At 34.3% G+C, this 24,307-nt stretch overlaps 1 protein-coding gene across 1 annotated transcript in view; it reads left to right on the forward strand.

Moving 5' to 3' along the window:
• LOC150108630 (transcriptional regulator protein Pur-beta-like) overlaps window positions 1–24,074 on the forward strand; it is a 343,857-nt gene extending 319,783 nt beyond the window's left edge. The window contains exon 7 of the mRNA XM_090390893.1: window positions 19,392–24,074. Coding sequence (XP_090247019.1) covers window positions 19,392–19,520 — 129 coding nt within the window. The 3' untranslated portion in view covers window positions 19,521–24,074. The remainder of the gene's footprint in view (window positions 1–19,391) is intronic.
• The last annotated feature ends 233 nt before the right edge of the window (window positions 24,075–24,307 follow it).

The raw sequence follows: 24,307 nt of genomic DNA on the forward strand, positions 1-24,307 counted from the left end.
TTATTTGATTCATCTTTAAATTGAAAATGTCCATGACTGCAGAAAAAAATATAGTAGTTAGATATATCTGGTACGTAATTTGATAAATTTGACCTGATGATTGATTTTTAAAATATTGAACCATTTGGGGGAATAGTCAATAGTCACTAACCAATATCGGTTAGTGATCCTATTCACTGGTTAATGGCACCTACTAGATGTCTGCTACTGTTGCAGCATAGAGTATCGCATTAGCCAATGTATGACATTATTAAAGAAGCATGTAGTTACACAAGAATGGAATTGTTTAGAGCAGCTGTTGTAAACTTTTATGAGATCCCCTTCTTGATTGTGTTAATTGACTAATTGATTACAGTAATTGCACATTTTAATATATATTTTAAGATTCAAATTTCATTAGAATTGCTGCCAGCAGGTTATTTAATTATATTTAATGTTAATGTATTAGCTGTGTATATTACATTTATATATGTTTTGCAAAGAATTTTCTAAATATAGTGGCTTTTTACTTAAAATAAAAGTTTGAGCCTTTTTGTGCATCTCAGTTTAATAAATTCAAGTTTAGGTGAAAGTAATGTGGGAGAGGGATTGAACATTATAACGTATCTTTCTTGCTCTGATTACATGTGTACTTGATCAGATTAAGGTACAGTCAGAATTAGGAATTTTTGTTGATTTTCATCCCATTTTGAATTCAAAGGGCAGAAGTACAGGTTATCTCTATTAGATCAACAGATGTATGTATCTGAAACATGAAGTGGTTAATTCTGTGAATAAGTATTCAGCAAAACATTTGTTCATGAGGAAATTTTCACATTTTCCTTTAAAATAACTTCTACATATTTATGTTTTTGTAACTTAAATGATTATACATTAGTGTATAGTTTAATACTTCAGAAAACACATTTTCATATTTTTATGAAAAATGTTTCTAATAAAGAAAATTCTCTATTTTGTGATATCACATCATCCTAAATTAATCTCTTTCTATCCCACATGCACACAAAGAAAGAAATTATATCATTTAAGGATAATGGATTTATTGACACTCAAATATTCTTTTCAAATTAGAAAAAAACATGCCTCCAGTATTTCATCTTTCTCATAGAGACATCATTAGGAGTACAATATAAATGACTGTAATGTGCACACAAGCAACATAAAATGGAAACAATTAGACATATCTGAAAGTTCTAAGAAGTGTGCTTTTTCTGGGTGCTATTTGGCAGATTTGGTTTTGCATATTTTGGGGAATTTCACACAACCATAATTATTGAGATTATAAAGATTTTTAAGGGTGCAGTTTTCATTAGATTCATTCTGTGAATGTGGGGAGAGAGAGTATAAAAGGATTCTGGGTGGTATCCATACCATGGTCTATTAGATCTAACTGTCCATAATTGCAGCAGCAGAGTTAGATCTAAATATATAATATGTTGTCATCATATGAAATCCTTCTTTATCCCACTTTTCTAATAATTAGATATCAGCTATTTGTATATTTAAGCATCAACTCAATCATCTAATTAGTTATTTATAGCTTTTTTTTAATATATAATATCAAGATAACATTATTATTTCCAATTCATATTTGTTTGTATTTTATGTAATGACATTATCATAAATAACATTAACAGCATTGAACTCAACATTATATTGTTGATTAGACACATAACCTTGATGTGTATGGTACAACTATGCAGTGACTTTTAATTACCAGAAAGATTTTAAACATATACCACATTGTACTGTGGATAGACTAAGGATTAGGTACTCCAGGAGCCATGCTGTAGATCAAATATGATACCTTTCAAGACACTATAGGCCTTTAATAAGCAGAGTGGTGGTCCTATAGCATTGCTGCCCTTCTTACTGGATTTAAATCCACTTTTAGATGGGACACCAGAGCTGTTATACAATCAGCTAACCAGGCCAGCATTATGGTAAAATAATATATCCTAGTATATTAACAGAAATGGTATAAAATATTTGAGCAGTAGCACTGTTTTCATTCTAGAAGTAAAAATTTTCATGCCAGTTTGAAGTAATCAGTAATGACCACATTTAATCAGAATACCAATGTAAAGATGAATAAATATTCAGGGAGAAATTGTTCTCAAATAAGAAAATGGTTCCCCTTTGTAAAGAGGAAAAATATATCAGACTTAACAAAGAGATAGATTTTATGTAGAACAATTATTTAATAAGATATTTTATTTCAGAGTACTCTGACAAATTAGGGGTTAATTTAAATAAATGAAAAGTCATACCATTTGTCACGATCTCTTTTGGAATTGTTAATGGGAAGGACTGAGAAATGCATAAATAGAATAGGTTATAAGTTAAAATAAGAAAATTGGGCCTCGGTCTTATAAGGCCAAAGCTATGAACAAATTTCTAACCTTCCAATAGATAGGCTTCAATCTATCACAAAGACTCCTTTTGTATTTTAGTGTCTAGGCATATCAGCTGCTGTGATAGATATATAAATAATATGTGTATTTTATCTGTTCACCAAGTTCAGTTAATTCTAACCTGACTGAATTTCATTTGAATATATTTTTAATGCATATATTTAGTTATGTGCTTTCTACTTTTTTGTTTATGATTTTGTGTTTGTGTGTGTATTCTTTGTGGATGCATATCCACCAAGACACAAAATTACACATACAAAAAAAATAAAAAATAAAATGAAAAATCTGATTCACTTTTACTGATTTCTTCCTATCCACTTTCATTCTCTCTCTCCTTCTGTTTCCCTTCCATGTGAGACACATGGAAGAATGGACAGGAGCTCCTAGTGATGCTGGCCTGGTTGACCAAGTGGTTAGCATATCTGCTCTCTAGCCAAGAGGCTGCAGGTTCAAATCCTTCCAGGGGCATGGATGTTGTCCTACTAATTTTCACTATATGTACTGCTCTAATCTGTGTCCTGTTGCAGGATGACCTTGATGTCTTTGTGCCATAAAAATTAAATATAACTAACCAACCAACCAGTCTCCCAGTGATGATATTGGCCATTTTCATTCTTCTTTTTCTATGCTTTTCTTCCTGTATTCTTTTATTCTGTATATCTGAATTCTAAAAGGGAGAGTCTCCTGACTCTTTATACTATCCTTATCATCCAGGTGACAATTTCACTGAGATTCAACACAATGCCACTGTGTTTGCCATGCAGTGAGACCTGTAGACATTCAGAAAGGGAGGGATCCTGGATGGCCCAGCCAGGATTAATTGGCTAGTGAGCTTGCTTACAAATGTAAAGGGAGTTGCAGTAAGTCTCCCTCTCCATGATCTGCGGACAGGATACAAGGCTTGCTGCATTTCTATTCCTGAGGACCTGAGGGAGTAGACATCCATGTGTGGCAGTGTTGGATCGTATTTCCTTGTTTTTGATTCGCCATCTTGTTTTAACTCTGTTCTTAAACAAGTAATAAGTTGCTGGTTGATTACTAATTTAAATATAGAGAAATTTATATTTTTAGACTGCGCCACTCTATATCTAGATTAGTCTAATGAAATGTAGTGAAACCAAGCATCAACTAATTTTATATCAATATTATTTCTTACATAGACCGAGTTTCTTTTTTCAGATTAGTTTCTTGGTGGTGAAACTATAGTGTCAGTTGAACTTTGGTAAACTGACAGTTATAGAAGCAGAAATGCTTCTTCTCATTTCAGTACCCATGATGGTACATTCAGCTGGTATTCACTAGGCTGTGTAAGAAATAACGGCTGATATTTACACACTAAGAGAAATGGCATGTTGCACATTTACAGAAATTTGATGTTAAGTGAAATTAGTAATTTATGACACCTTCATGAATGCCTAAGTTAGAGCAATCCTTGTAAAAGAAGAATATACAAAATAGAATATAACTTATTAGTTTTCATTGTCCATCAGCAGGAATAATGTTTTTTAATGTTATTTTCACATTTTTATTACTAGAATTTGCGAAATGTAAGCAATGCAAAGCATAATTAGAAAGTTTATATCTAACTATGCTTTGCATTGTTTATTTACATTTTGCAAATTCTAGTAATAAAAATGTGAAAATAACATTAAAAAACATTATTCTTGCTGATGGACATTGAAAACTAATAAGTTATATTTCATTTTGTATATTCTTCTGTTGCTGCAAGGAAATATAGATGAATATTGTGTAATTATTTGAAATTAGTGAATAATAGATCATGGTTTGAACAAGGAAAAGAAAGACAATAATAATATATGGCATTTATTATATTCTGGCTAAAAGTAATAGTTCATAGGGTACAAATAATGAAGATGAAGCTGTTATGAAGAAATGAAAGCATCGTAGATTGGTTGCTGTTTCCTCGAGATGTTTGTAGTGATTGTGCTATAGAAAAGTAGTTATTTACGCAGGCAAAGTTACTTTCAGGAATTGCATATAATTTCTCTTTATGAAAAGAAAGAAAAAACACTCCATGTTATCAGGATTACTTGATTTTATTATTACTTTGTGTATAATATTTGGCATTTTTTTCTTGTTTTCACTTTGATTGTTTCCTTTCTGAAATTCGTTTTAAATTCTACCATGGAATGATTTCTAGTGTTCTGCATTGCAGCATATTCGTTCTTTGTCTTTTGCATGGCAGTGTGCCAATCGCACCTGTGACATTGAACAGCTCCACTCACTTGATTGTGTGACTTCACTTATGTAGTAAGTATTGGAGCTGTACATATTGTCATATACATAGTCATTTCAAGCTACCATTCATGGCCCTTTCATCTGTGTCCAATGCAGCAAAGATCATGAGAATAAAAAATTGCAAGAGCAAAATACTGAAATACTCTGAGAGAGAGACCACCCAGCATTCTCCTGAGTTTGTCAAAGTTGCAAGGATGAAAAAACAGAATAATGTATCACTTTTCAGGAGGCATAGTATACCAACATTAGCAACAACATCTGCTGATCCCTCTTATGCTGAGAAGCAAACTGTCAAGTGTCTGTCAGAACGTTGACACATATGTTGATGCTCCTTTCTCCCACCTACAATATCCCTGTAAGATACGGCTTGCTTGCTATTGCCTTAGAACAGTGATGGCGAACCTATGACACGCGTGTCAGCACTGACACACTTGAGGGTTTCAGGTGACACACCTTGGATGTTGAAAAATATTGGTATTCTGATGAAAAAACTGCAATAAATCGTGTAAGATCGCTCTCAGTTAAGGCTAATGTAGGTTTGGGTTCTTTGAAAGAATTATATTTTATAGTTAGCCTATTTCTATTTTATTTTGTAACTAGCCTATAAACAACGAGCGTTTTACGTTTTCTTTCTTAATCATTATAATTTCTGCATAGTCATATGATATTATAAAAACTTATAAAAATTATTATCAATATTATATGATACTATGATATTATTATATGATATATATTATGATATTATATGATAAATACGTGCTTTATATATTATAAACTTAAAGTTTTCATTTAATGTCTGTGAAATTCGTTCATGCATGCATTCCAAGTCTCACGACTGAGTAATACAAGTTCTAAACATATTTAAACCCACTTTGACAGAAAATATAATTCGCAGCATTAAATATTGAATTTATCTGAGTAAATAATGAAAACATTTTTATAGTTGCAATAAATTCAGTAGATTTTGTTAAATAATGCAAATACTAACAACTTACGATGACGTCGCAACAAAACCAACTAAATAGCTGCTATTTAGTAGCATCATAGAGAGTAAAACGTAACAAGGTTTCTACGAACGTACTGGTAATAAATCTGGCAACCCTGCTGAAAGAAGTAGTGGTAGTCTTGCATGGTCTGCCACTTAAGTAATTTGAGTTGCTGGTGTATAATTCATTTCCAGTAATTGTTAGTTCTTATTAATTATTACTGCTTAATTACCACTGTATATAATTGTGCTCTTTTTTAATTTGTGAACCCTTTAACAATGGCAGCTAGACTAATAAAAAACTTAAATTATCACAGAAAGGAAGTGGAAGAAATTTCCAAGATGCCCGGACTGAACAATATGGTGTTATTGATAGAGGCGATAAAGTTCTCTGTAAATTGTGTGGCATACACACTATAGCCCTTCTATAAAGCAACTTTCTACCAGTACTCAGCAACAATCTGATATTGATATAAAATCTATGAATTCATATTATTTCAGTTTATTAAATTAATTGTATAATATGAATTCATAGATTTTATATCAATGTCCTATTAAATAAATAGCCTAATATGATATGTATAAGTCACCATCTATGATTATGTAGTTTAATTTATAATGCATGTATGCAAGTGGCACATCAACAACGTCAATATTTTTTAAAAAAATGATGTTTGACACACCTGGGTAAAAAGGTTCGCCATCACTGCCTTAGAGCAAATTAAAGAGATAAATTGATATGGACTCAATCCTGAAGACATGCCAGAATTTGGCCCATCATACAAAAAAAATCCTCTTATTAAAAACATAATGGAACATTAACCACAGAGGATCAAAGACTTGCTTCCAGATCCTTTATTAGACGGCTTTTCAACAGATTCCTTCCCTTCCCCACACATCCAGGAAGCTAAAACAATTAATATACTGGGTGTGATAGAAGGAGTGAAATATGATGTCTTGAATATTTTTACAGAAGAAGAAGAAATGATGTATACTAACCACCCATGATTCTAAAAAAAAAAAAAAATCAGACTAATGAAAACAAACTTCAACATTGGAAACTAGATGATATCACCAAAAAGAAATGATTAAAACATTGATGACATTAAGGCTCTCAGAGGAGTCACCATCCTTGTGAGCAACCATATACTTCCCTTTCTGGCAAGTCCCATTTAACACACCAACATGTAAGCAGTTGCTCTCCAACTCTCAATTGGAATTCCAATAACAGTTTGCATCTGCCTTCCTCTTGCTGCAGATATTTTTCAAGATGACCTTGATGGTATGATATTTCAGTTACCATCCACTTTATTTTAATGGGAGATTTAAATGAACAACACTGGGATAGTGCCTGCTCAAACATCAGAGGAAGAGTTGTTGAGCATATGCTCAACAACAATAATCTTTCCCTCTTAAACACAGGAAGTAACACTTTCTTCCATATGCCTACCCAAGCATTCACTGCCATTGACTTACCCATTTGGAAGTAATCACTTTCCTGGGATATCCACCTTTCTACATTGGCAACCATGTATGTATGTATTACATCACAGATATTGTGGTGGAAAATTGAGAAAGCTGACTGGCCCAAATTTTCCTCATTAGCAGAATTTGTTTCTGCAGTGGACAGCTCATCTATCAGTAATACAGTGAATCATGTAACAGAGTGTATTATACAAGCAGCCACAACTGCAATTCCTAAAACATTAGTCGGTTTCCACATTTTCCTAAGCCATGGTGGAATGATGATTGCAGAACAAAGCTTGGAGTATTTTCTGCAGATACCACACGGCAACAAACCTAGCTGCTTTCAAAGTGCTCAAGCCTGAAGAAGTAGAAATGATGGATACTGGCCACCCACAATTCTAAAAAAAAAAAAAAAATCCAAGACCGATGAGAACAAACCTTAACATAAGTTGCCAAGTTGAAGACACATTGGTCATCAGAACCAGAAAGATTCCTGGATCTAGTATAACAAGATCCACAAACAACAAAGAAGTGTGGAGGAAAAAAATTCAGAAAATGAAAAGCAGATATGCCACCCACTAGCTTTCCCAACATGTAGGAAGATTTTTGCTGAAACATCAGCAGTGTCATCTATTTCCCCCCCCCCTAAGTTCCTTACTCAAAAAAGAAAAGCAGAAAAATAGCAGATTCCTTTTTCTTCAAATGGCTCTGAAGAATACATCAAACCTTTCACTAAAGAAATAAAAGCTTCTTTGCTTAAGTGCAGTTGAACCAGATAATATCCATTAAGAGATGGTAAAACATCTTTCACCATGATCCATGGATGATGCACCTTCACAACAGAATTTTCTGTGAGGGTATATTATAAATACCATCCAATTGCTCTAATCAGCTGCTTATGCAAGATCCTGATAAAAATGGTAAACTGTCATCTTTTATGGTTTCTGCAGAGAAACAACATATTTTCCAGGACACAATCTGGCTCCCCAAAATATTCTACTATTGACCATCTGGTCAAGCTGGAGGCATCCGTTACAGATGCCTACTTAAAATGCAAGCTTCTATTATCAGCTTTCTTTGTTATAGAAACACGTGACACTGGAAATTTGGAATATCAAAAGACCTACTCGAGTTTGATCTCAATGGGAATCTCCCTCTTTACATAAAAAATTTTCTCTCCAATCAAATCTTCCAGGTCCGAGTGGGAACATTCTTCAAACTGCATACCCAAGAGGAGGGAGTTCCACTAGATTCAGTTTTAAGTGTCGCACATTTTTTTGCAGTCAAGGTCAACTCAATAAGAACAACTTCTTCCAACAGTAAGTAATGCCCTCTATGTGGATTACTTTTACTATCTTATGTCATTCATGCAATATGAGGGTCATTGAAAGACAGTTCTAGCAAGCTATTGATCATCTCTCAAAATGGGCACTTGCAAATAGGTTCAGATTTGTGTGCAGTTTTGCTTCAGACATAATCTTCATACTGACCCAGAACTTCAAATAGGACAAACATTAATCCCAGTTGCACCAGAATCAAAGTTCTTGGGACTCATATTTGACAAGAAACTTACCTTTCTTCTTCATAAGGCAGTTGTTAGATAGTGCCCTAAAGGAATGTACATCCATTGCACCCAATCTTCACATCTTGGTGTGCAGACAAAATAGAAGCTCTCTTAGATATTGGGATAAGCTATCCAAAGTTTCCATCCCTCTCATTATCTACCAACAGCTCTTTCAAACACACAGAAGGGAATATTCTGATTTTTCTGCTTGTCTACATAGATGGTTCAAAATCCTAGTGGGACCTCCTGTCTTTCCAGGCAACATTATGTCTGCACAAATCCCACTAGAGTGTAACAACTTTACAGCTGAGCTGCATATGCAATAAAGCTTGCATTAAAATACATCAGACTCACAATGTTCTCTTCAGGCAATAAAAAGTCTAGAGTTACAGAAACATCCAGGGCTCTCTTGAAGCAAACACTTTATCTCTCAGTTATGGAAGTTACACAGATGTGTGGTTCTGTTGGATTGCAAGCCATGTTGGGATCAAGGAAAAGAAGGCTGCAGCTAGGTCAGCTCATTTCTCAAGCCTTCACTATTTGCCTGTACCATATACTGATTACTAGCATATTATCAGACAAATATTTATCCCAGTGGCAGTCATCTTGAATTAGGGAGATTAATAATAAGCTCCACCAAATTAAATTAAAGCAATCTAGTCTGTGCAGGGTTCAAACAGGAGTTCTTCTTGATCAGCTCCAAGTCATAGTCATCTCACACACTCCTTCCTATTGAGGGGTGATGACATGACTCTGTGTGAGTCCCCTAGTGCCAGCCTAACCATCAGTCATATTTTAATTGGTTGTCCTCATTTCAAGAATGAGTGCACTCACATTTTTAACCACATTCACAATCTGTCTGAGCCCTACACTCAGGCACATTTTATCAGACAACAAATGTTTCTGTTTTTAAATTTTTATTGAAAATTAATATAACATTTTATGAACTTTTTTTATACTTGTTTTTGTACACCTTTCTTTTTAGAACTATATTTATATACGTTGTTATTTATATCAATTTATACTGTCATGTATAAATTCGATAATATCGACTGGTTTTTTTTTTGATTGTGCGCTGCTGTGATAGTTGACTGACACAATATAAGATATTATCAACTCTGCTGTATAATTACTACACTCAAGTGGGATTTGGTTGGATATAATAATAACAGAACAGGAAGCACAGCCGACTGAGGTCTCAGATCTTGAACCATCAGTATGGATGGGCAAGAAATCAGAGTAGACTGCTCTATGTACATTAAACATTTGCTGATAGACAGATTATGAAATATGAGATAGTTGTAGTTGACAAAGTGAGAGATTGCAGTTTGGAGTGCAAACCTGCTGTGAAGGAATGCTGTTATGTTTGGTGCAGGTAATGTTGTCAACATTCGTGCTTCCATAATCTCTTTAACCTGCATACCAAAGGGACATATGGCAGTCTGACATGTGATGTGATATTGAGCCTCCCAACACAGAGAAAGGATACTAGTCCATGTAGGATGCTCTGGAAGAGACTTTATTTTTAGGGCATAGTTAAGTGACAAATGTTTCTGTCTAAGTGATAGAGCTGGTTTATTTGCTCATTTTGCACATTGCACTGTTAGTGCAATGTGCAAAATGCACTGTTAGCTATCCTGTGATGGATGGGATTCAACCATCGCAAGTGACTCTGCCTTGCAGAATCATAGACTTGAGACCCATAATCCAGCGTTGAATGTATAAGTGCATGATAAAGACAAACAATGAAGGTCGATTTGCACCCCATTCAATAGAAGATAGAGTGTGAAGGAAATTCAATGTTCTCCCACTTTACTCTCAAAGATGAGGCCCAAGAACTTGGTTTCTGTTGTTAAATAACAGTTTTTGTCCTATTCTTGGCTTGAGTACCTCTGAAGAGTGTATTTTTTGACAGAAATATACACACTATTTTCTGCTGTAAACCTGAATCCATTACTAAGATCCCGCAGAGAGAGGGAGAATCAATTGTTTGCTGAAATTGGCTTTCAGTTAGACTCCTTTTTATAATAGACAGTAAATTGGAATCAGCAACATATAGAACATTGCTTACAGCTGGAGGAAGCTGTTCAGTGATTGAGTTAACTTTGATAGCAAAAAGCATCATAATTAAGGCAGAGACTTGAGGAACACTGTTCTTGATGATATGGCTGAGATGGTATACCTCCCACTCACACTTGAAAAATTGCTAGACAGAAAGTTTTTGATAGATACAGAAAAGCATCCTCTTAGAACTAGGTTATAGAGGTCTTTTAATGTACCATATCTCCAGGCTGTGCCATAAGCCTTTTACATGTTGAAGAACACTGGGACTAGATGTTCTTGTTTCACAAATGCATCTCTTATATACATTTCTAAACTAAACAAACTAGAGGTCCAAAGTTGAATGATATCTACAAAAGTCACATTGTGTATTAGAAGGAAGATCATTGTTTTCCACATATGAGAAAAGTCTGGCATGAAACATTTTTCTAATATCTTACAAAGATTAGCTGGTCAGATCTAGTTGATAATTGTAGCTTGTGCAATGAAGACTTATGCAAAGAATCATGAAACCCTTCCTCTGTAAGTATTCTGTTGTATATTAAGAGAAGGAGATCCACTGAAAATGCTGGAATATGTTTTATCATCTCATAATGGATGTCATTAGGACCTGCTGCACTGGGGTGAAACAAAAGAACTCTTTTTAGTTCCTCCTATACAAATGGCAATTATACACCTCAAGCCCATTGGTAGAAAAATTTAGCTGTTGTTTCTCTTGTTGCTCTTTCAATATTAAAAATTCAGGAAGATATGAGGCTGTTGCTGAGATTTTTGTAAAATTTTATCCCAAAGAGTGCAATAGCTTTGGGATCAGCAACAACACATCCATTATGGTCCAAGATAGACAAAACATTGTGTTCTCTATCTACTCTTCATTTTCTGGATTTTATCCTGTACAATTTTTGCACTGGTTGTTTGATTAAGTGATGATGTAAATTGGATCGAAGATTGTTTTTGACTCTGATTTCTCACATAACTTGATTTGGTCTGAACACATTTAAAAGCTATTAAGTTTGTGGTAGGATATTTACAAGATATACTCCATGCTCTGTCACTTTTTTGGCTGCCTGGCACTCTGAGTTCCACCAAGACTTTGATAGAATGGAAATTCAGATGATGTTTTAGGAATTGAGACTGTTTGCTGCCTGGACAATAGTGTGTGTTACATACTTCACTGCTTCATTGTTGGGTGTGTGACTGACTGCATCAGATTTGTGGATGATGGGGAAATGTGTGCCAGTCAGCCTCATCCATTTTCCAGATAGGCATCCATATGTTCCTATGAAGGCATAGTGCAAATAACAGGAAAATGATCACTTCTATATATGTTCTCTTTAACACCCCACATGAGCAGTGGAAAAATGGCAGGGGAAAACATTGTAAGATGTATTGCAGAATAGAATGATGACCAGCTATTTTCTTGCCTGATCAATAGCACAAGGATCAGTAAGAAGGATGACCAGCATGGTAAGGAAGGCAAAATCAGATTATGAAAAGAAATTAGCTTACCAGGCCAAAGGAAATCCCCAAGAGTTTGTTGTTGTTATGTGGCAAGTAGGAGGATAAATGACTTATGTAAGGATATCTTTAGTGAATGTAGATGGTAGAGAGATGAACAGAGGCAAATGAAATTGTTCAGCTACTGAGTGACCACTTTGCATATCATCCAATTGAAGATATTGTTATGGCAGAGGCAACAAGGACTGATGTGAGAATAGAGGTTGATGAATTGGAGGTGCTTAGAATACTTCAGAATCTGAATGCAAATACAGCTGTGGATTGGATGGGATATCAGCTCACATTTTAAGAGAATGTGCAAGGTAACACACTGTGTCTTTTGGCTGTGCTGTTTAATTAAAGTCTCAGGTCTGGCAGTGTCTCAAGAGAGTGGAAGGAGAGCGATATAATTCCTTTGCATAAAGCAGGATCTAAGTCTGTGGTAGCAAATTATAGACCAATCAGAATCTCAGGAGTGGTGGTAAAAGTACTGGAAAAATTGGTCAAAAAGGGAATTCAAGAATGAGTGGATAAAAATAATACTGTATGAGGGGCAACATGGCTTTGCAAAGGATCGATAATGCCTTAGTAATTACTAAGTTTTTATAATAGAGTGACAGCTGAGTTGGATAAAGGGAATGAATGGCTTACTCGATGATATTACTGGATTTTGCAAATGTTTGACAGGATACCACATGGATCTCTGTTATGCAGACTGCAACAAATGAGGATGAATATGAAACTGGTGATGATGTGGATAAAAGGATGACTGATGGACGGATACCATAAAGTAATATATGGAGGAGCAGAATCTAGGAGAAAGCAGGTGACTAGTACTGTGCCACAGGGCTCTGTGCTTCAATCACCGCTGTTTAATTTGTACATAAACAATATAGGAAATAATTTGAAGGGAGATATTCAGTTTGCTGATGATGATGCAAAGTTGGGTAAGATAATAGTTAATCAAAGTGATGTAGAGAGCTTGTAGGATGATTTAAATAGGCTGACAGTATGGGCAGAACATAATGGATATCAATTTAATGTGGAAAAGCATAAAGTTATGCATTTTGGATGCACAGCTTACAAGCTGTGTACTACATTAAGGGAATTGTACTCTGGGAAATTGATGAAGCCAAGGATTTGGGAATGAAGAGTTGAATTTTAGAGGGCATATTGCTAAAGTAGCCAGGGTAGCTCACAGGATTAGGATTACTGTGTTCAGGTCTGTCACCTAGGTTTCTTGTGGATGAGGAGCTGGTGGAGACTATCTGGAGGCAAGTAACCATGATGGAGTGGTCTGTATGATAGAAGCATATTAAAGGATCTTATAAGATAAATACAAAGGAAATATTTCACTTGGCTGGGGGGGGGTCAGAACAAGGTCATCCCTGGAAGTTGGGTAATAGGCTAGGAAGGACATGTGGACTGAATATTTTGCTTGGAGAGTGTGATTGTTTTTAAGAATTGGTACAATGAATATTGTGTTGATGATTTGGGTCTCCCACATACTCCATGGAGATGTCATTGCAATAATAATAATATGAGCTAGTAGCCATATGCAAGAAAGTATTGAGTATTATTCAAAAGGGAAAGGTCATTATTGTCAGGCCTTCGTTCAATGATACGACCTCATCCATTTGTGTTGGCACTACCTAACAATTTATTGTGCCCAATAAAATCGCTCGTAAAAAGTATATGGCTCTGGAGAGGCAGTTGCAAGATAAGGTTATCAAGTTGATTTCATTTAGTTCAACACCTGGCAGTAAAAAATGGAACATACAGAAATCCCACAGATAGGCAAATCCTGTCCAGCTTAATACTGCTTCCAGAGCAGTGTTAAGTTGGACCTATTGGAAGAGAGTATGATTACCCACTATTTCACCATGAGCAGGATCATCACCAGTTCTCTCTTTGTGACTACCAGTGAAATTCCTTAAGGTGGGGTCCTCGCTGGGTTTTAAATGTTTCCTGTAGAGAGAAAAAAAAGGGCTTTTGTGTCTGCAGTAGACTCTTGATATAATTGGTATTTTGGCAAAACATACAAACATTTCCACTAATAATTTTGCTATTGTTTTAGCAAAATTATTACAGTGGACTTTTGTCTGAATTCCGAGAGGTTAGGGCTTACCTTTATCGATTTATATTTATTAGTTGATTTTGGTAAGTATGGACAGCCATTGTCAATCCCTTCCTTTGTAAATTTATTCAGTACATCATCTAATGTATGAGGATTATCTGATAAATTTATTTTAATTTCAGTGGATTTTTTTTTTTTTTGTGGGGGGGGGGGAATAGTGGTTTATCTTTAAGTGATATCCTTGTCCCATTCAATGAGTGGGTTCTCATTGAATGGGACCGTTTTTGTAGTTATATCAGGAATGAGACCGTAGGTTGTGCAACTGATGCACTCAGTGCATCAGTCACATGACCAGATGGTGGAATAGAGTTGGAGATGCTCCTAATATTTTCCTCACTGCCACCTCATAAGAGGATTTCAGGATAGGTGTTGCTGCTGATCCCAAAGCTGTTGCAGACTCTTTGGAATAAAATTTTACCAACATCTCGGCAACAGCCTCATATCTTCCTATTGAAAGATATGAGATATAAGATATCCTCATATCTTTCAATATTTTTAATATTGAAAGAGAAACAACAGCTAAATGTTTCCATGGGCTTGAGGTATATAATCTGCCATTTGTATAGGAGGAACTAAAAAGAGTTCTTTATTGTCTCATCCAAGTGCAGCAGGTCCTAATGACATCCATTATGAGATGATAAAACATATTCCATCATTTTCAGTGGATCTCCTTCTCTTAATATACAACAGAATACTTACAGAGGAAGGGTTTCATGATTCTTTGCATAAGTCATCATTGCCCATTAGTTATTTCAGAAATGAGACTGTAGGTTGTGCAACTGATGCACTCAGTGTATCAGTCGCATGGCCAAATGGTGGAATAGAGTTTGAGATGGTCTTAATATTTTCTTCACTGCCACCTCATAAGAGGATTTCAGGATAGGTGTGGTGGTTGCCAACTTCCTTTTTTTCATCCTTCCACTTCTGACATGCATAAAAGTAAGCTGGATGATCTTGACAATTGATACATTTTTTTTTTGCAAAGCAAGATTTGTTATAATGCTCTTTACTACCACATTGGACACAGGTAGAACTTGAAACATCAAGTTCATCTCATTCTGATATCACTCCTTTAGAAGAGTTTAGTGTTTCATGAGATGTCACTGTAATTTTTCTGATTGTTGCTGACTTGATTTTTCTGTAAGGATATCAGCAGAATGAAGTTTCTTGACTATTTTGGGAGATCCTGGCAGTCCTAAACCATTTTGAACAAAGAAGGATGACATTTTTCCTGTTGGCTTTCCACTGTTGCATGCATGATCAGAAACACTGGTACATTTATACTGGTATCACATATTTTGTTTATTTCCTTCTGTTATTAAATGGTGTATGTATGTTATCAGTACTTGATTGGGACCTTGTTAGAGGCCCTGAAATATTTGAGGACGAAGCATTCATGCTCAAGAAATCTTTTGTTCTGTGCTATAGCTTCCCATTCACCATGGAGCCATACATGGATGCCTACTAACCAGCAAGCAATGACTGCACTTGGAGGTAGAATGCCAGGGTTACCCCGGCACTATATCAGCACCACTGCAAACCTTCAGTCCCTTCCCTGGACCAGTCTTGCTATAACACCATTTACCTTTGTGGACAAGCCCACTAGTCAATTGATCCTGGCCAGGCAATTCAGGACTGCCCATCTTGCTGAAGCAGAGGCCATATTAGTGCAAGACTACCAGAATTTCACTTTCTGGATGTCTATGGGTTGCATCACATAGCAAGCAGAGCAGCAGGGCATTGAATCCAGTAATGGTGGTCTGGAAAACAGGATAGTAAAAAATACCCTTGGTCTGCAGAAGTTTCCACCACAAACAGGTGCCCCCACTGGAATGTGATGGGGGGGTGATTTACATCTGCAGTCTGATCTAGAAAAGACTGTGATAGCACTGTGTGTAGCAGTTGTCGATGGATGGATTGTATTGTAATATAACAGGGATACATACAGGAGACTATGATAGTACTACAGGAAAAATTAACATCACTACTTACTTCCTGTTGACAGTTTTTCTCCAAATTATCTGTCAAGACTGAGACAGATCTTATATTTTTCTCTTCTATGGAACTTCTTACTGTATCAGTCTATCTAGATATTGGTCTTTCTCTGAGTCTTTTTCCTGCCATTCTGATAAAAAAAAAAAAAATTGTTTTGCTGACCCTTCCTCTCCCATTCTGTTTCAGTAACTTTATACCTGAGATTAGCTCCACTTATACATTCCTAAATGCTAACAGTGTTAAGTTCCTTCCTGTTACCCTCATTTTAATATGATCTTGCCATTGGTGCCATCAGTTCATTCTCATAATCTTTCTCAAAGCTTATCACTGTGATTTTCAGTCTTTGATCAAGTCTTTTCTAACTTAGCTCTCACATCCATAAGTTAAAATTGGTTTGAACTGGCCCATATAAATTTTTTCATTTGACTTCTTACCATATTAGCTTTGCCAATTCTGTTGTCTATTTCCATATTTAATTTTCTGTCTTCCTTAAAAATTGCATCCAAATAGCTGAAATGTTTTACTTGTTCTATATGTTCTCCATTTAGGATGTAATTGATGTACATTTTTTTTTCCTGTCAGAATTCTATAACTGGAATACAAAATGAATGATGGTATTGTGCAGAGTTACAATTCCAAGGTAGTAGAGTCATTATCTTGAACCTTACAGCACTTGGCTTTCCTATTGATAGTACTACAGAAAAATTAACATAATTACTAACATCCCATTGACAGTTTTCCTCTAAATTATCTGATATTATTATTATTATTTACGGCATCTCCATGGAGTCAGGAGACCCAAATCAACCATCATACACACAAATCCTATCAAATCCTACTTCCATCTTGCCATTACCCCTTTCCTCCCTCCAATCGATGTCTCCATAGTTAGTCTCCCATAATAATTGTTCAGCCTACACTCATGCTGATTTGCCAATACATGGCATCTACATCTTCCTGGTCTATAACAGCACCCAACAACCTATTTTGTCCTATTTGCCTCTATCTCACACCAGAGAGCCTGAAATAAACCATCTCCCTCAGGCATAATATCCTCTTTAACGTCTTATTTTGTTGGTTGTAATTTTGCAGCTATCATCAGCAATACTCCACCTCCTGTCCTGTTCTGTTTCCTTCTATCTATCAGGACGCAGTCAAATCTTATATTTTTATCTTCTAAGGCACTTCTACATGGTTTTCAAATTAGAGCAAATATTTCTCGAATATAACTTGCCCTCGCACCGCTGATTTTACTTTATGAAAAAAGAAATTAAAAAGTTTCACATATAGTTCACATGAAAAAAGTTTAAAACTTTAAGAAATAGATAGCGAATATTGTTATGGCAGTTTCAGATATTTTGGAATCCAGTTGAAGAGAATCAGCATTTCAACTCAACAATCGTCGGCTTGCCTTTGTTGTTGAGTCGCACAATCTTTTGTTAATACCACACCAGTCATAGAGATGGAAGGAACCAGTAAAGGAAATGTGGGAGCGAGAACATTGACTTCTTCTCAATCTTGGATTGCATGGGGGTGGATTAAGAGACCATCATTAGAACTATTGTGCAACTGGATTTTGAGAGCTTGAGACATGATTTTGCCAGAAATAATTAATTTAATTGCAGGAACATTGTCGCTAAAAGATTCAAATATATCACGTGATGAAGGTGAGCGGCCGATCGCGTAAATAACATTGATAATTAACATGTAAATGCATTCATTTTATAAATAATGTGAACAATTATAAATTATAATGAATACTGATGATTTAATTATAAACGTCAATTTTAATTTTTTCCTGAAAAACTTTAGTTTCCAAAAATCCCTGCATATATCTCACATCACGATTTAACTTTAATTTTGGAGAAAAAAGTGCTATTATATTCTGTAAGCTATAAATATTGTAATATAAATACTGTAAGCTTGCCTGTGGTTGATGATAGGAAAAAAGGCTAACCAGATCTTTGACATACTCACTTATGTCGTTTAAATTACAACAATGGCTAGCTGAGTCTTAAATCTCTTCATGTGCAATTTGTTTCATTGATGTATTTCACGGTGATGCTGCTGTTGAAATGATGAAATATGTGTGGAATACAGCAATTTAATATAAATACACATTCAAAGAATGGTATGAGAGGAAATTTGATCTGTGTAAATCAGAATGGATAAATATGGGAAGAAAATCAGCAATAAAAAGACAGACTGAAAATAAAAAGAAACATTGACTACATCCTAAATGGAGAACATATAGAACAAGTAAAACATTTCAGCTATTTGGACACAATTTTTAGTGAAGATGGAAAATTAAATATGGAAATAGACATCAGAATTGGCAAAGCTGGTATGGTAAGAAGTCAAATTAATACATTTTTATGGACTAAGATAGAATTGGTAAGTAGATAAACAAATAAGTTTGCCTGCACGTATATTGCTATATTCCATGTCATAAACTGGCTAGCCTGGAGTATCCTACTTTTGACTTTGTTGTTCCAAATCTTGGTCCCATGTTTTAATTTGGTTTACATTGCATTATGATAAATAGCATTAGTTTCATTCTCTGATTCCTATTAGTTTATCACTTTAATACCTAAAACTATGTAGTGTTAATTATTTAGCATGAGAATTTTGACAGGAAAAAAAAATAAGCAGTAAGTTGGCCTGCACGCATACACACAAGCATACATGCTCTATTACACACGCACACACAAGCATACAGTCTCACGTGGAAGGGGTATATATAAAGTTGAGTATTGAGCGATTAATTAGAAGATTGCTTATGATCGTGTATATAGTCTCTCTCTGCCTTCTGATAAAGAATAAAATAAAAATCATCTTGAACTTAAAATTTTAGAATTTTTAATTATCACTTGTTAATTCATATTGATATGACTTTGAAGCAAAGATTTTAAAATATTACCTTATTAATAGTTTAAAAATAAATCTTAGTCTAATTTCAAAGTATGATTAGTAATATTTCCATTTTTTATTATTATTATTTTAAACTTTCAGGTTAAAAGTAATCTGCGAACTGCCATCACCATTCCAGAGAAATCCTGGGTACGCTTTCGAGATATATTTGCAGACTATGTAGACAAGATGAAAGAACTGTCTGAAAAGTCAGCAGCAGGGGGTAAATGAAGCTGTAGTGCCATTGTGCCATCCCAGCAAAAATCAACTGTACAAAGACTGTAGTAGTACAAGAAAATGTGTTCAAGTTCTTTGCAGTTTTGGAATGTCCTCCTGGTGGTTGTAGGTGCTGTTGTATGTTCCCGGTGGAAAAAAATAAAATAAAATAAAAAGGCAAAAAAAAAGGGGATTTACCTATGTTGCACTGATGAAACTCTGCGTCTAGCCTTGATGGCTGTATATGTTGGTTACCGGTGAGAGGTTTTCAAACTGATTTTGCCATGACTTTTTTTTTTTTTTTTTTTTTTAACTAAATGTCTTTTGTCTGATATTCCCCCATTTTCTTCAAATGGCAACTTTAGGAATACAGTGCTCTGCTATTACCTTATAGGCCCTGATGATTTACCACTGCTATTCACTTACAGTATCAGGAAAATCATTGAGCCTTTTATTGGAAGCACTTTGATGTACTGCTTTGTGATTCAGTAGACCTTTTTGCATTCAATACTTGATTGCTCAATAGAGGAACTGCAAATGTAATTATATTTTAAGTGCTGTATAATAATTTTCATATAATTTAAATGAAATTAATTTTTTATTAAGGAATTGAAATGTTCAGTGTTACCGATTTCTTTTCTAAATGACAAATAAACTGTGTGTACATTCTGATTCTGTTGAAGATAATAATTCAAATAGAAATATTGCTTTACTGATTATATGTGCTGATATATTTAATAACATTTATTATGGATTGATACCAGTGCATCAGCCCATGATGACCCTTTTTTTTGAAAAAAATAAGTAATTTTTTTATATATATATATATATATATATATATATCAAGTTTTGAAGTGAAAAGGACTATTGTTGACCTTGTTTTGCACCACAACAAAATATGTTTAATATGTTGTTAGAAGAGAGAAACTGTTGCTGTTCTTCAGGGAATTAACCCAGCAGATGTAAGTTTAAAAGTTGCAATGTTTTTAGGTATGAAGCACATATGACTGTTGATGTTAAAAAAAAATTTAAAAAAAAAAAACAATTTTGTACAAAGTTTGTCAAATGCAAAGGCAAGATTGAATGTCATCTCCACTAGGAGAGTTCTTGTTGGTGTCACGATCTTCATATGAGTTTTGGAAGCTTCCATGATCTGTGGGGTAATGTAACTAAACTGGGCACCCCCCATAAATTTTTAAGGGAGTAGTTCTTAAATGTTGGTAATGTTTTAATTAAAATGTTTACCGTACTCATTTGAAGTTTAAGTTAATGTGGCATTTTTTAATTTCGTATGAAACTTAATAGTTTTAAATGCAGTATTAAAGAGTGGGAAAAATAAAGTAAGCTTCTAAAGGTTGATATATGTGTTAATATAGCAACAGGTTGGTTTCACTCTGGAATCATTTTGTCCATTTGGACCTTTCTTCTAGTTCTGCTCATAGACCACTTGCATCATTAATGCTATTGCTGCTAAGGAGTAGAATGTAGTGTGGCAGCTCCCAGGATACACAAGTATTAAACAGGCTCAAGAAGTTGCATATAAAATGATACAATATAATGAAGCAGTTAAAGATATGCTGAGGAAAATGCTATGAGAGTGTATTTTGAGTGATGCAACTACAGTGTATTATTTTCTTTATACAAAATATGCATCTTGACATCAGATATCTGTTGTAGTATCATTTTGAATGCAGTTCTCTATATTCTTTCTCTTATTTTCTCATGTTTTTCCTTTATTTTAAATAGAAAAAAGTTTATCAGAAGCAGTGAGAATGTGGAGGTTTAAAAAATAATATAGATAAAGACATATTAAAGGATGGGGGGGGGAAGAAAGTTGAATTATTTTAATGCCTGCAGCGATAAATTAGACCAAGCTATGCTGTTTGTAGCAAGTGAAAAATAGTTGTTTATTTAATGTATGTGTTTAAAGTGGTTGATTATATTTATCATATTATTTATGAGTTCTTTATATAACCCAGAATCTTAAGAATGTGCAGTTTTTTTTTATGAAAAATACATTTTCCCCCATTTCATCTTATCCTTCATCAAAAAAAGAAAAACAAAAAACATTGTCACTTTAAACCACATTAACTGAGAACATGTAATAAAATACTCTAGACTCTCAAATACATTAGCTCAAAGAGCTGTATAGTTAATTAGTTAGGTTTGAATTGTGAGAATTAGATTTATTTCACTTGGACCAAGTTATTGGTTTTGCTTTGAAAACGTGTACACAGATTGATTGGCCCACTAATGTTCTGCCAGAAATTGTGTCGTCAGTATAGGCTGTATTTGTTATTGAATACTTGGTTGAACATATCTAAAAACAGCAACAAAAATGTGGAGATGTTCCTTTTTAAGCTTTTGGGGAAATAAGTAATATAGCAATCACACTGCCATTCTAAGATGGATAATCTATTGGGGTTGAAACCCGGTGATTGTGAATCTAGACTCGGCCTGGAGGGTTCTAGTTGTTTGTTTGTTTGTTATATTGTTGTGAGTGAATGTTTAGTGGAAGCACATTAGAGCTGTTATGCTGGTCACTAAACTTGCGTTTATTCCTGTGCACTTGGAACATTAAAATCCTTCAAGTTTCACTAATCTTGAATTATTTTTTGTGTATTCTTTAGCAGAGTCTTTTGTCTATTATTTTTAAATTATCAATTTTTTTTTTTTTTTCCACCCACTAGAGCTTTACAGAATGAAAACATTAGGGTGGGTTTTATGTTACTGCATGGTTTTTTAAATCAGTTATGTGTGGTTATATGTAGATATTTGTGCAATCCTATGTATCAATATTTTTTATTCTTCTGTAATCAACCTGATTCTCTCAGTATTATTAAAACAGTCTATAGTACTGTCCTGGTTTGGGACATTTCTATACAATAGTGCTGTTGCTTGATAGTAGCACTCTTACTTTTCATACTCATTCCTCCTTTTCCTTCATTCCAGTTCTCCCCCACTTCCTTATCCCCTTCCTTTTTTCCATATATCTCTTCTCCCATCTTTCTCTTTGCTCCATTATTCTCATCAATTATGTCAGCTTCGTAGCTTGTACAGTACAACCCTGCATAAGAAAATATTAGTAAAGCTTCCAACGTTTGTGGACCAAGGTCTGTTTTAAGGAATGAGCTGTCTTTCATTCAATGCATAGTGCAGAAATGGGAAATGTTTTGTAATAATTTGATATTTTTTGTTTTTAAAACAGATATCATTTAAAATGTAGTGCACAACTTTTATTGTTGTAAGTGACCAGATATATTGCTTTGAAGCATTTTTTACTTTAAAAAATGTCAATATGTGGCTTTGTTTTGAATATATTCTTTGATGTTAATATGTATTGTTATATTCACTAAACTGTTTGGAATATGAGAGCACACATAAAATTTACCACCTATTAGTGGATATAAGAGAGTTATTGCACAGTTACAACGCATCACGGTTGTGCTAATAGTCTCTTAAGAGTGATATAAGGCAATTTCCTAAACTTTGATACTGCTAAAATTATATCTTTGTACATTTAATTTGCATGATCGCTGGTTAAAATTTTATTGCCATTATACTTCTTTTTTTTTTTTACTACATTTAAAATGCTTGGTTTCCTTTATTTAGAAAACACTCAAGTTGCATTATTGTTAAAACCTTTTTCTGCTACTGGCACTGTAATTACAAAGTTCACTAAAAGGGTTGTACTGTACTTGGGCATGTGACCAAGAGCAACAGTTCAGTCCTGTCAATTAATCTTTGCTGAACCTAGCCACAAGCATGAAAACGTTTTGAGCTACAGTTTACAGTGCCCATGTTTGCCTTCCAGCTCTTTTTACCACAGGATCTGTTGAAATGACAATAAAAGAATGAACCTAATGTTGTATAGTTGTCTTTTATTTTCATAAAACATTATTTCAGGTTTGTATTAAAAAATAAATCAGTCTGGATATAATATTTGGCTTAAGTGTTTTATGCCATGCTTTTTACACAATATACAAAAATAAGAATTTGTACAAACTCCATTAACAGATAAGTACATTGGGCACATTTTGCAAAAAAAAAAAAAAAAAATACTTTATCTGTGATAGGGTTTGTACTGCTTCAAACAATTCTGTATTTGTGTTAAGTGGCATTGAACCAAATATTATGTCAGTATTCAGTAGTTACTAAAAGTAGTAATAAATCAGTCCAGTTAATGATTGCCACATATTTCAAGAAGCTTACAAATTATTTTACTCTTTATGATGAAAATTGAATTTTTGATTTGATTGGAATTAAACTGATATCTTAATCTTTAAAGTGGTTGCTGTATATAAGCATTAAAATAGTTGTATTATTATTTGTATGCATTTTCAGCAATATTGTAATGAATTTTAAAAACATTTACTTTTTACATTAAATCATACATTATGTACCAGATTATTCTCATGCCTATGACTGGTGAGCAGCTGTAAGCTTTTGTTATGAAATGTTCTTGTTCCATAGCTTTAATATTTTTCACGTTTGCTGATATTACCATTCTGAAGGTGTGGACTACTCGTAGATGCTTTACTGTATTTGCTGGATAAAGATTGGTTTTTATATTTGTTTCTGTTAGTGAATTGAGTACAAAACACAGTATCTTTCAGGAACAAACATCATTAAGCAAATCTTTATCACTCAATGACAGGACATATATAGTTATTTGTTTTGGATACTTATTTACTCAATGACATCTATATTTAAATTATAGCTAAGTGTAGCATCCAGCAAGAAAAATTTGAAGTTATTATAATTCATTCGACTTAAACTACATAACTTCAGTGAAGTCACTG

Source organism: Typopeltis vanoorti, chromosome 3, assembly GCF_054136105.1.
Source record: "Typopeltis vanoorti isolate ZY-2024b chromosome 3, IOZ_Tvanoo_1.0, whole genome shotgun sequence".
NCBI classification, from domain to species: Eukaryota; Metazoa; Arthropoda; class Arachnida; order Uropygi; family Thelyphonidae; genus Typopeltis; species Typopeltis vanoorti.